The 13,078-nt window shown below is 50.8% G+C and overlaps 4 protein-coding genes across 4 annotated transcripts; 2 read left to right on the top strand and 2 right to left on the bottom strand.

Moving 5' to 3' along the window:
* Window positions 1–2,196: 2,196 nt before the first annotated feature.
* On the top strand, window positions 2,197–5,569 carry PtrM4_000710 (uncharacterized protein; the record flags this gene model as incomplete). The annotated part of the gene is made up of 4 exons (XM_066102563.1): window positions 2,197–2,615; window positions 2,674–4,255; window positions 4,307–4,743; window positions 4,774–5,569. 4 exons carry the CDS (start codon window positions 2,197–2,199, stop codon window positions 5,567–5,569), a joined length of 3,234 nt encoding a protein of 1,077 aa, XP_065964765.1.
* A 1,402-nt stretch (window positions 5,570–6,971) lies between these two features.
* PtrM4_000700 (uncharacterized protein) lies at window positions 6,972–7,220 on the top strand (the record flags this gene model as incomplete). The annotated part of the gene is made up of 1 exon (XM_066102562.1): window positions 6,972–7,220. One exon carries the CDS (start codon window positions 6,972–6,974, stop codon window positions 7,218–7,220), a length of 249 nt encoding a protein of 82 aa, XP_065964764.1.
* Window positions 7,221–8,388: 1,168 nt separating this feature from the next.
* Window positions 8,389–8,786, bottom strand: PtrM4_000690 (Granulin domain containing protein; the record flags this gene model as incomplete). Its single annotated transcript, XM_066102561.1, has 3 exons — window positions 8,389–8,478; window positions 8,541–8,681; window positions 8,736–8,786. The coding sequence occupies 3 exons, from the start codon at window positions 8,784–8,786 to the stop codon at window positions 8,389–8,391; spliced, it is 282 nt and encodes a 93-aa protein (XP_065964763.1).
* A 1,269-nt stretch (window positions 8,787–10,055) lies between these two features.
* PtrM4_000680 (DUF1421 domain containing protein) lies at window positions 10,056–12,275 on the bottom strand (the record flags this gene model as incomplete). The annotated part of the gene is made up of 5 exons (XM_001941672.1): window positions 10,056–10,328; window positions 10,530–11,128; window positions 11,193–11,330; window positions 11,487–11,942; window positions 12,158–12,275. The coding sequence occupies 5 exons, from the start codon at window positions 12,273–12,275 to the stop codon at window positions 10,056–10,058; spliced, it is 1,584 nt and encodes a 527-aa protein (XP_001941707.1).
* Between the last annotated feature and the right edge of the window lie 803 nt (window positions 12,276–13,078).

Genomic DNA, 13,078 nt, shown 5'->3' with positions numbered 1-13,078 from the left:
AGCGCAATGAGCTCTGGTATGTTGGTCTCGTAATGCTCACTGCCCATGTCTTACCTGTAAATCACTGAGTGGATGATCGCTGACCTCCTTTCAACAACGCGTCGGTCTTCACCCAGTGTGCCGGCTCATCATAATAAGTTACAACGCATGATCATCGGTTGAAGCCAGAACAAACAACAAGCACTCCCGTCAAGAAGCTACTAGATGTTTCCACGTCCACTGCAGCCAGAACAGATCTTGGAAATGAGACAAACATGGGGCTGTGTCGTGTAGACTATGCGCGATATGCGACCGTCGTCCCATCGAAACACCATTCTATTTTTACCAAGCTCAGCTTGGCGATCAAAAGCATCTCCCAATTTCCAGCGCAGAAAGTACGTGCACGTGGGAATATAGTACAAACGTGACCTGGCGATGCCAAAAATAGACCGACTAAGACGTTTTCTCCGAGGTCCAACCCCGTTGCCGTTGTTTAGAACGCTAGCTTTGTTTATGCGGCGCCTTCCTCCCTAAAACGAAGGAAATGACGTTTTTTGCCGGGGTTTTCGCCACGGCATCCTTGCCGTAACGGTGCAGTCCGTAATTTTGCGGCAAAATCGGCAGACTCCAGGGCTCCGTGCGAACCCTTTTTGGTCGTGTTCAAGGTAAACGTTTTACGAGACTGGGACCGAGATCCGAATCTAATAACATGGATGCCTGGATATGTATGGGTACGTCAAGGCAGGGTGATCGAATACGTAAGTATGTAAATGCAACATGCGATTGCTACCGTTAGGTGTATATATAATGAGAGACCTCCTCGGGGGCCAAAGTCATCATCCAAACGCGATAACAATCCAGTCTATCCACCTCGCCGGCTTCTTCTCACACTCGCTTTTCGCAATCTTTTCTAATACAATAATCCCACTCACAACCCAAACAACATAATCCACCATGGTCTCCTTCACCACCCTCCTCACCCTCTCCGCCGCCGCCCTCGCAGCCCCCGCCACCATCCCAGACGGCAACCCAACCTTCCCAGACTTCAGCTGGAAATGGCACGTCACCAACTGGGAAGCCCTCTGCCAAGCCGACGGCTGCCAATACGGCTTCGACGTCGAGGTGCCGTCAGCCAAGAACGCCGTGGGCGACATCACAGGCGTGAAAGCGCACTGCAAGGGCCGAGAGAACTACTCCGAGGCCCGCAAATACAACGTCTACGAGAGCTGCGAGATTCTCGAAGGACCGAAAGAGAACGGCGTGGCGGCCAAGTTGAGCGAGCGAAAGGCTGGCTCCGATGATTACCCGGGCAAGATCTATGTTAGCTTCCTGCAGGCTGCGAATGAGCAGGCTGGAACGTAAGTTATATTTTCATATGTACATGTGCGAGAAAGACGTTTGCTGACAATAGTTTTAGGCGTGCGGTTAACTTTACGGGTACTTATGATGCCATTTACAATGGCGATGAGGAACGCATGTACTTTGATATCACACCTGATACGGCTAGCTTTGTTTAGATGGGGGATGTATGGATAACGTCCGTCCCTGAGTGCTGGGACACCCTCCGTGCTGGGACAAATGAGGGGCACTTTGACTTTGAGCATATTGCTTTCTTCACACACGCCGATGCTTGCCATAAGTCTGTATTAGTAATGTTCCATAGCTATTCATAGATATATCCCACCCCTTCTAAGTAAAACTTATGTTGCTATGGCCCTTGCTTTGCGAAAGTTACAAGCAGCCTTCGTTTTGTGCATAACAGTGTTTCTTCGCTGCAGTTCTATTGGAGTAGCCTTGCTACCTACTATACTTATAGAGGGATTTTGTCTAGCCTTAGGAGCACCACTATCGTGCAGTAAGCTATAACCAGCCTTGTGTCGGCTGTAACACCCATTTCTATGCAAGATCGTTACCCCACTTGAGACTTCGGCTAGCGGAAAGCGACTCCGCACATCACACGTAATCATCTCGACTGCAATTAACTTACTGTGGCTGACACAACTGTGGCTGTGCAAACCCTAGCATCGTCTCGCCTCTTCTGTACATGCCCCCGCGATGCTGCAGCGCTTAGCTGTGCCTCCCTTCTTAGCCTTGTGCAGTTGAGAATGGATCGCAGCACTGCTCTCAGCCTGACAGCGGCCTGGCTGCTCGGTCAGCCTACAACGACGCGAACCGCGATCTACTGGTGTACTCCGTCTCCGTCGCAGACCTCGCATCATGGATGGCCTTTCGGGCGCAGCGAGCGTCATCGCGGTAATCGACATGTCCGCTAAGATCGCCTCGCTCTGCTTCCAGTACTCTATGGCCGTCAAGGACGCAAAGGACGATATCGAGCGTGTGCAGAGAAAAGTCGGCGACATCACCCACATCCTGGAGACGAACAAGCAGCTTCTCGACAGCCAGGACAAGACGCGTCTCTCTACCACCCAGGGTCTGTTCGAATCGCTCAAACAATGCCTTCGAGACCTAGAGGACTTGAAGACAAAGCTAGATCCAGGGAAGGCTCGCAAGACCATGAACAGGATCGGCTTCCGTGCGCTCAGATGGCCGTTTACGAGCAAGCAGGTTGATAAGATCTTTTCGACCTTAGAAGGATACGAGCAGAAATTCGGCTTGGCACTGCAGGTCGATCAGACGTAAGCTTCTGTCCCTAGATATTTCGTACGCAGACCCAGCTTCTCACTGACTATACAGAGTCGTTGTGTTTAGCATAGACCAGAAGCTGGATCTAGCCAAACTGCCTGTCGCGATAGGCGCCTCCTTCAATTCCCACAACGAAGAGCACAACGCACGATGTCTACCAAACACCCGCACCGAGCTGCTAGACGAGATCACAACATGGGCGAACAGCAAGGATGGTAAGTCCATATTCTGGCTGAGCGGCATGGCGGGCACGGGAAAGTCTACGATAGCGCGGACGGTCGCTCAGTTGTTCGCCAGTCGAGGGCAGCTCGGAGCAAGCTTCTTCTTCAAGAAAGGCGAGGGCGAGCGCGGCAACGCCTCACGGTTCTTTACCACCATCGCCACTGATCTAGTCGCCTGCGAGCCAGGCATGCTACCAGGCATCAGGAAGACGCTCGACGAGGACCCGACTATTTCACACAAGGCCCTGAAAGACCAGTTCGAGAAGCTGATCCTGCAGCCACTCTTGGGGATAAAGCAGGCTCGTTCGCGGGCCTTGGCGCGTGTTGTCGTGATTGACGCGCTAGACGAATGTGAGCGAGAAGCCGACATCAGAGCGATCCTTCAGCTACTTGCTCGGACAAAAGACATTCGACTAGTGCAGCTGCGGATCGTGGTGACTAGCCGGCCAGAGCTCCACATCCGCCTGGGCTTCAAGGAGATGCCGAACGGCATATACCAGGACCTAGTCCTTCACGAAGTACCAAGGAGCACGATTGAACACGACATTCGTCTCTTCCTAGAGCATGAGCTCTGTGTGATACGCAAGGAGCATATATTGTCTGCAGGCTGGCCGACCCAAAACCAGATTCAGGCTCTTGTAGAGCTTTCTGTACCGCTGTTCATCTACGCTGCCACCGTATGTCGATATATTGGCGCAGACTTCAGCGATCCAGAAGAGTATTTAAACAACGTCGTGCATAATCCGAAGTTCATTCTTTCACCGCTTGATCAACTCTACTCCCTGGTATTGCACCAACTGCTTATCGGGAAAGAGGAAAGGGACAAAGAACCGTGGCTTCAGGCATTTAGTGAACTTGTAGGAAGCATAGTTATCCTAGAGAGCCCTCTCTCTGTCGTGTCTCTTGCACGCCTTCTTCAAGTCCCACAAACACAAGTCCAACATCGGTTAAAAGGCTTGCACTCCGTTCTTAGTGTTCCTAGTAAGAAGGACGTTCCTATTAGGCTACTGCACTTGTCCTTTCGCGAGTTCCTTGTTGACCCCCCAAAACAAGGAAAGAGCCCGTTTTGGGTGGATGAGAAGGGCACACATAGGGAGCTCGCATTTCGCTGCCTCGAGCTCATGTCTCAATCAAGCGGTCTTCGTCAGGACATGTGCGGCCTCTCAGGCCCCGGAGTGCTAAGGAGCGAGATAGATGAACAGACAATTGCTAGTAGTCTGTCACCTGATCTTCAATATGCGTGTCGTTACTGGGTCGATCACCTCAAGCAGAGTGGGCAAGGTATCGTTGACGGAGACGCGACGCACCTATTTCTGCAGCACCACCTTTTTTGTTGGCTCGAAGCCATGAGCCTTATGAGAGAATCGAGCAGATGCATCGACTTGCTCGACAGCCTTCAAGCACTTACCGGCGTAAGATTTTTACAAAACACCTTGCTACTACTCTGCTAATGTGCAACACAGCTATCTGTAAGCCTAGTTTCAGTCTTTCTTCACGACGCTAAGCGGTTCGTGCTGCGGTTTCAGTCTGTGCTCGCAGATGCGCCGCTGCAGATCTATTGCTCCGCGGTAGTGTTCGCACCAGAGAGGAGCCTAATACGACAAACTTTCGTGAGCCAAGTGCCAGAAAAGGTCAAGATGCTGTCTATGAAAGAAGCAGGTTGGGACGCGTGTCGCAGCACGCTCGAAGGCCATTCCTCTTATGTCACGGCGGTGGCCTTCTCGCCAGACGGGCAGCTAGTCGCGTCAGCATCTGAAGACAGCACAGTACGGCTGTGGGAGGCAGGGACAGGAACGTGTCGGAGTACGCTCGAGGGACATTGCAACGTAGTCACGGCGGTGGCCTTCTCGCCAGACGGGCAGCTAATTGCGTCCACATCTTGGGACAAGACAGTACGACTGTGAGAGGCCGGGACAGGAACGTGTCGCAGCATGCTCGAGGGCCATTCCGACTTGGTCACGGCGGTGGCCTTCTCGCCAGACGGGCAGCTGGTCGCGTCGATATCTCGCGACACGACAGTACGGCTGTGGGAGGCAGGGACAGGGACGTGTCGGAGTACACTCGAGGGACATTCCGACTTGGTCACGGCGGTGGTCTTCTCGCCAGACGGGCAGCTAGTCGCGTCGGCATCTTCTGACAAGACAGTACGGCTGTGGGAGGCAGGGACAGGAACGTGTCGCAGCACGCTCGAGGGCCATTCCTTGTGTGTCAGAGCGGTGGTCTTCTCGCCAGACGGGCAGCTAGTCGCGTCGGCATCTTCTGACAAGATAAGGCTGTGGGAGGCGTGGACAGGAACGTGTCGCAGCACGCTCGAAGGCCATTCCGGCTGGGTCAGGGCGGTGGCCTTCTCGCCAGACGGGCAGCTAGTCGCATCGGCATCCTGGAACAAGACAGTACGACTGTGGGAGGCGGCGACAGGGACGCGTCGCAGCACGCTCGATCTCCATTTCAAGGATATTTCTTATATTGTTTTCTCGCCAGATGGCCATGCCCTTCACACGAATAAAGGCGACATTCCTTTGCATCAAACTTCTGTTTTCACATCGCTCTCTAGGCCGCAGTCGCAGTCCTCCTACATTCTAGTGCAGGATCAGTGGATATTGCGCAACCAGCAACGCTTCCTATGGCTTCCGCCGGAATATCGATCAAAGACGACCGCAGTACGCGAGGGCATAGCTTGTCTAGGGCTTGGATCTGGTCGTGTAGTTCTCCTCAGGATTTCCTAGCGTTGTGCGTTAATAGACTCGCTTTACTGTAAACATAGTATAGACTTTACAGCGCAGTATAAATGTAGTCTCTATAAGATACAGGTCTTGTTAGCAATCTTCCTTAATGACGCCCTTTGCGTTAGAGTTTTTACGCTCTGACCCGCTAGAGCTAAGCCACGGTTCTGATACCTGCTAAATAGATTACGCGGAGATGATTACGTGAGGCACATGGGGCCGCTTGTTGTGAGCCGAGGTACCGACCACGACTGCGATCTTGCATGAACATAGGCGTTGTAGGCGCCACGAGGCTAAACGTAACTCACCGCGCTGTCGCAAGGTCTCTAGGACATAACCACAATCTTCTAGAAGTGTTCTAGACGCTAGGAGCTTCTATATAGTATTACAGTAAACCGACTGTCACGGTTTGGGGTCTCTCCTGCAGTCGCAACTCACATTTGTAATGGAACGATGCCTATTTGGGACTAGCACGGTTGACGTCACCCATCTACATAAACTTTCCATAGCTTGTACAATACAACCTCAGTTCAATCCTTCAATTCTCCGCACATGCGCACTGTTCACTCCACCGCAACACCGACACTATTATGCACGCAAAGAAGGCTGCTTGTAACTTTCGTAAAAAGAGCGGCAATAGCAATGTAATTTTTAGTCAGAAGGAGTAAGATAAGTTTATGAATAGCTCTAGCATATAGCAAATACAAACTTACAGCAATTATTAGGGTGTAAGAATAAAACGAGGTGTTGAAGGTCAAAGTACCCCTCATTTGTCCCAGCACAGCGGGTGTCCCAGCACACAGGGAAGGACGTTAGATAGGTAGACGGAGGAAGTAATCACACTCTTTCTTCTTTCGTCGTGCATGTCGTCTCGCTCACTCCTATTCCTGCTCGTGATGACTTTTGCAAGGCGTGAAGAGCGCTAATGACGGAATGTGGTAAGATCCGCCACCCGCGTTCGTGTTGTTCCTTCCGGGGTCGTATCAGGGCAGCTCAACGGGCCGTGGCCCAGATGTGGAGATGGTGTCGGTGTCAGCAGCCAGGGCCACTGCGAACGGTGATGCATCGATCGGAGAAACGCACAACAAACGCAAGGACACATGACGGGAATGTGGATTCAGATAGCCCAGCCACAAACACACGCTGCCGTCGCGGCTCGCAAGCTTGTGGGGATAGCTGGCGGGATGGGGAGCGGACTCAGCGGAGTGGATGGACCGCCTCCTTTCGGGGCGGGCGGGCTTGGCGAACTGCATCCGAGCAAGAACAATCACGTGCAATGAACACTCATCCACTTACAGTAAGTCCAGCGGGCCGCATCCACCTATTGCCGTTCTTTCCTCCACAACTGTGCTTACACGACACTTTTCTCCGAGATGACCCTTGTTTCTCCAAACCCTATTAAGCGATGTTTGCCGGATTCCGAATCACGATTGTGCGAACTGCGATTTCCACTTTCAACCCACCAAGACCTCTCCCTGCGGTAATCGATCGACGCTCTCGCGCCGCAGCTGCAAGATGGTACCATAGCACGACGGCAACGTTTGCGAAACCAAGCCCAGAGGGTACATTTGTTAACAAGAAAGTCGTTATCGCAATTGGGGACCCAGGAGAAGCTTATGTCTTAATTCCTGCAGAGATCGGCTATGCTCTATAGGCCAGTCGCAGCCTCGCAGGTAACCCATTGGCTCCTTCGAACCCTCCGGATAGGTTCGCATTGACCTACTTCCACGATACTTAGCACTTTGCCCTTGGTAGCCGTCACACTATACTATACCCGGCTGTATACTGCTGACATCCTGCTCGGTAGACTCTTCCCCTAGTTGCCCCCGCCTCGTTATTCCTCAACAGCTACCTCGTCAATCCACTGCGAACACAAGTTCAGCAACCCTGTACCTCTTTGGCGTGAATCACACAATCGCCCTGGACGGAACTGCAGATGGTACTCAGCCAAGTTCCCACACTCTCATTCCCCGCATGCTGATATAAGATAGCCGAGTTTGCGGAAATGGCTAGTACCATTATACCACGAATCGGAGGGGCACTTGAAAGATTGAAGGACATGTAATCTACATGTGCACCTCTTTTGCCATCCCTTTTATAGAACTTCCCCAAGTCTTCTGCCGTCCACTCATTCGTACACGCCGCGACAAGCGCTTGTTCGAGTTTCTTCGTCATCGTACCTGGCTGTGCAGGAACTGGCTGGAGTTCGTAGCCGTTGATCTTGAGAAACATGTCTGCAGCGAGAAGTGCCGTTCTTTTGTTTCCGTCTTGGTAAGGGTGATTCTTCATAATCTTTTCCGAGAGAGATGCTGCGACAAGGAACAGATTTTCTTCGCCCGTGTAGTGCTTGGTAATTATTGGAGACTGTACAGCTGATTCTAGCTAAAACGGCTGTGTTGGGGTGGCGTTGGCAATCAGTGTGCCGTGAAGGCGCATAATTTGCGACGCAATAAGGAAGCGGAATGTTCTGATTGTGGAGGCCATCTTCAAGGGGGTGGCCGTCGTAACGCGGTGGATTGTTCCTACATATCTTCAGCGCTGCCGTAAGATGTCAGGAAGGTGGTGCGCCATTACTTGGAATATCGTAAGCCGCTTGAAAGGTGGTCTGTAGACGGCCAAGGAGATTGTTTGTGATTTCTGCGATCGTTCTATTAGCGTGTGCGGCTAACTGTGATAGGAGATTAGAAAGGCGGCGGGCGGTTTCCACGGCTGCACTCAATTAGGGACATGAAGTGCGATTGCCACGTGGTTGTACAAGAACAATTAGTTGCTTGTACTGAAACACTAATTTATCTGTCGAAATATAAATCCATTAACTTTATCTACATGTCTCCAACAATGCGAACTTTTTGTCCACTTGACACAGCCCTAGCAAGAAGACCCGGTAGCAAAAATAGTGCAGGAACTACCAGCTGCACAGAACTGCACATCGTTAGCGCATCGCTCCCAAAGACAGAGAAGGAGCACGACTTACGTTCTTGCAGCGGTAAAACGTCTTACCATCCGAGCAACATCCGTTTTCGTCTGGGCAGTACGACCAGTCTTCGGTTGTGGTACCGCCAGCATGCACTTCGGCGTGGCTCGGGAGGAACTTTTCCTGGTGCTTGTAGCATGACTTGGATCTCAAGTATCAGTCTCTGGAAATGCTCTCTCAAAGAAAGATGCTTACCGTAGCGTAGGTCGTGGCGACCAAGGCGAGTACGATTGCTTGAATCTGCATGGTGATAGTGTTGAAAATCGGGTGGTATTTGTCAGGTGGAGGGTTGAGTTGGGGATGAGGAGAATGAAGGAAATGGGCGTTGGAGGACGCCCTTCTTATCAACATTGAACAAAGTCATGCTAACCCTATCTGCACCCCACTAATCTGGTTCAGATATGGATGAATAGATGAATCAGTTTAGATCTGTCCGAGTCCACGGTTTAGGTATGAGCCCAAGCTTCGGGTACTACCACTGTCGTGTTTTATGCCTGAGTCCAGCGGAGAAATAAATACAAGCTCACGATTTCTCCACACTTGGCACCAAAAGCTTTTCTTGATGTTTCCGTCTGCTAGCGGAGCTTTCGGATTCGCATTGCTGCTGGATTTCATATAGATTTCTTCCTAGAGTGTATTCACAACCTTTTCTAGCACACCGCTATTTCGAACGCTTTGAACTTCGCTCTACCTTCTGCCCTTCCAATACAACATGTCAAAGCTTCCACCAATAGTATTGCAACCTCAATTTGACAAATGATGACAGGTGAGACCGCCCATAATCGTGGTCCGTAGTCTACGGCGTAATACGCGGTCCGGGTCAATGCGCCATCCGGCCTCATTTCGCATTTGCGGCGCAACTATCACCTTTTAAACCTCCATAACGCCGTCAAAATGCAAACACACGCCTACAGGACTTTACCGGCTGCCTTCTCCCAGATATACCACCAATTAAAGCACCTTTCCTGCAGGTTACCAGATACACCGCGGAATATTAGCGATGTTTCTCGTAGACACGACTCATGGTCGTGTGGCTACCTCGGTCAAGTACCTTTTCAGCTTCCGCAGCGGCTGGTAAGAACAACAGCGCCGCGCGAGAATCATAGTGCCTAGTAAGGGCGACATATCCTAGTGAGAATAAGGGGGCCTTGCGAGAACGAAAGTGCTTAGTAAAAAAGGCAGAGCATTGCGGGAACTGTAGCGCCTGGCAGGAACAACAGCATCTAAAGGTTGTCGTTGATCGGATCGTCACTGCCAACACTTTTTTTCCGGAGAGCGGGACGGGGGTATTACTGATGAAGGTCTTCCGGAATGGGGATAGCCACGAAATGTATGAACTTGCCACATAGGTACAAGCCCACGGCTATTTATACCGAGATCATGTCTGAAGAAGGGATCCGGCTACATCCGCTATCTTCGTGTATGCAGAATAGCCGCCAAGCGTTATCTACCCCATCTCAACGTCCGATGTATGCTTCTCGAACTAGCATCATTTCTCTGTGTATCTCACTTGTTCTACTCCGCCTTCTCCCTCTTCATCCACTTCGGCCTCCTTATATGCCTCGCCACCACACAAAGAAAGAACAAGATACAAATTGTCGGCAGCATCCACGCACTCTCCATGTACACCTTTTGCTCTTTCTTGTTTGTGGTGACGAGACAGATGAGGCAAATAGTGAAGCCAGTGACGAGCATGACAAGGAGGCGAAGGTACTCACACAGATGGCGTCTTTCCTGTTGTAGAGAGAGGAACGCGATATATGCTATGAAAGTAAGAGCAAGGCCAGCCTAAATGGGCAAGTTAGCTCCGGTATCCAGATGGTAGGCGTGGTAAACAGACTCCGCAACAATCAATCGGATCGGCATGATTGATTCCTATCTAGGTTAAAGGCTGCCTAATGAAGTAATTCTTTAACCTATATAGGAATCAATCATGTCAATCGATTGATTGTTGCGGAGTCTGGTGGTAAAGGAAAGAAGAAAACCTACCGAAAGAAAAACATAATCAAACGCCAATTCAAACCTCTTCTCATACTTCTTCAGAAGGTCCATCTTATCAAGCGCCTTCGCTTTATCCGGTACAACGTCCGCATACCCCGCCTCATCCTTCGGCACAGACACACCCAAACTATCAAACATAGTCTGAATCGCCATACTCTCCGCTATATTCAAACTCTGCTTCATGACTGCCACCGCACTCATATTCTTTCTATCGTGCAACATACCATCATACCCCTGCGCCAGGGTTGTTAAACTGGCATTCCAGACCCCCAGGGCTTTACTTGCGTCAACTCCCTTGGGAACAGTGTTCCAGAGATAGGTATCGATGTTTTTGCGGAGCGTGTTAGCGAAGTCGGTGCCGTTGGGGTAGGAGAAGGCGACGGAGGCAGCTTCGATGGTGCGGAAGCGGGTGTCGAGGCGGTCCAGACGCAGGAGGGCGACAACCCACATTATTAGGTAGGATATGCCTTGTAGCACGAGCACAAGCATGATGTGGAGGAAAAAGTGGAGGGAGGCCCAGATTTGCTGTTTTATGGTGCCGAAGTGGTCTTCGTGCATGCGGTCAAAGTAGAGCATGTAAAGGAGGTCTATTCGAAGTGTTAGCCTGGAACCAGAAAATCAATTGCGGTAGGGGATATAGCCAGGACTTACCAATAATAACCACACCCGCAACAATCTGTCCCGCAACAATCTGTCCCGCAACAATCTGTCCCGTAACCCTACTATCAAAATAACTCCCAATCTTGACCAATTTTGACACAGCCTTGCAGATGACAATAATCCCCTCGCCTAGTACAATCAAGGTAAGCAAACTCGTTCGCTGCTGTATATGCGTTCCTTTGAACGAGATGACTCGCCAATGACAACTTATACCCACCGTCACAACAATCTCCGCGATACTGATAATATACCACGCCACATGAATCCGCGTCTGGAACGGCTTACACACCTCTCTTACAACATCGCACTGTTCCGCTGGCAACGCCGCCGTAATGCCCCCATACAGCACCGCCGCCGTCAGCGTACTCGCAACCACCAGACCCAACGGCAATATCGTATCTTTATACCGGCGTACAAAGTAAAGCGTCATATCATACTGGGCCGCAAGAACCAATCTACTAACCATAAGTATGAAGGACAAAACCTGGTATTTCTGGAGCGAATACGACGGTTTCCCAGGTTCCCATGCAGGTCCCACAACGGCGAAACCAATCATGACGCCGAAGTGAAGCGCTTTTGCTATCCGCTCGAAGATGCAGTCGGCGGTGAAACGTACGTGGTAGAGGGAGTTTGAGTACCAGGTTAGCCAGAGGAGGGCGAAGAAACCGATGTAGGCGCGGAGGGAGGCGGAGTCGTTTATTTCTTTGAGGGAGGTGAATGTTGTGAGGTTTGCGACGAAGACTAGTGAGGGTTGTTAGTGGAGTGGAGGTGGAGGTAGGCGGTGATCGGGGGAGAGCTTATAGAGGTCAAAGAAGAGCTCTTGGGTTGTGGCTTCTGCGTGGCGGTGGAAAGTGGGGGTGGAGTGGTGGGTCTGGGTAGTGAGGTCGACGGAGGGGGGAGGGCGGCTTCGGGGTCATGGTGTGGGTTCTTTTCATCGTCGTTTCCGCTGCTGTTACGGGAGGAAGGTTGGTGCTGCATGGCGTCATCGAGATGCTCGTCGCTGGCAAGTGGGGAGGCGAAGAAGGTCAAAGGCTTCTTCTCGTGTGCATGGTGGTGGTAATCGGAGTCTGTCATTTTGTCGAGTGACGATCTTGGAAGGGATGGAGGACTCGAGCTGGAATATGAGAATGAGTGTATAGAATATATATAGCGCGGCTATGCGATCTTAATGGTGAACAATGGTCGTTTCGAGGCTTTTTATACACCCAAGACTCGAGTGCCCTCAATGGCTGAATTGTTCCATCGTGCCATCGTGAATAGATTGATGGAAAACATAGGGAGGGGTGTGCTTCAATATAGAGATATCAATGGATCATGTCAAGTACGCGAGACATGCTGAGTGATTGCAATGGTCAAACGCAATATGCCCGTGACTTGAAAAAGTTGTGAGCGAGTACGCCACATATGCTGAGTCTTGAAGAAGTACAGACAAGGACTAAATCTGTCACAAGACCCCTATCTCCCTCATAGTAAAGTAGGTCGTGAAGTATAGGAGTACCTTTGACATAGAATACTTGACAGTGTAAGTGAGCACACAGCACGCATATCTGGCGCATACAGTGACCTTTGTACGCCAGTATGTTGAGTATCTCATGTCATCCGGGTGGGAGTGAAGATCGCATAGGTCGCGAGTACACATGCTAGACCCAGCTACTCGGAGCCACAGACCTCGTCTGATATCAGACCATGATCACCATCTTCTGCTTGATAGATAGGCTAGAGTATAGAGATGAATAAGGTTGTAGTATAGTTGTTTGGTGGTGGCATTGCGAAAGCTGATTCTGAACGGCTGTACAGCTCGATCATGTTACAGTAGATAGAACACAAGGGCTGCAGGTGGTTCTCTATGGCAATAACACCATAAGCTATATCGAAGA

The sequence above is a fragment of the Pyrenophora tritici-repentis genome, chromosome 1 (genome assembly GCF_003171515.1).
Source record: "Pyrenophora tritici-repentis strain M4 chromosome 1, whole genome shotgun sequence".
NCBI classification, from domain to species: domain Eukaryota; kingdom Fungi; phylum Ascomycota; class Dothideomycetes; order Pleosporales; family Pleosporaceae; genus Pyrenophora; species Pyrenophora tritici-repentis.
The sequence above is the reverse complement of the archived record's forward strand: the minus strand, read 5'-3'. Positions and strand labels throughout refer to the sequence as shown.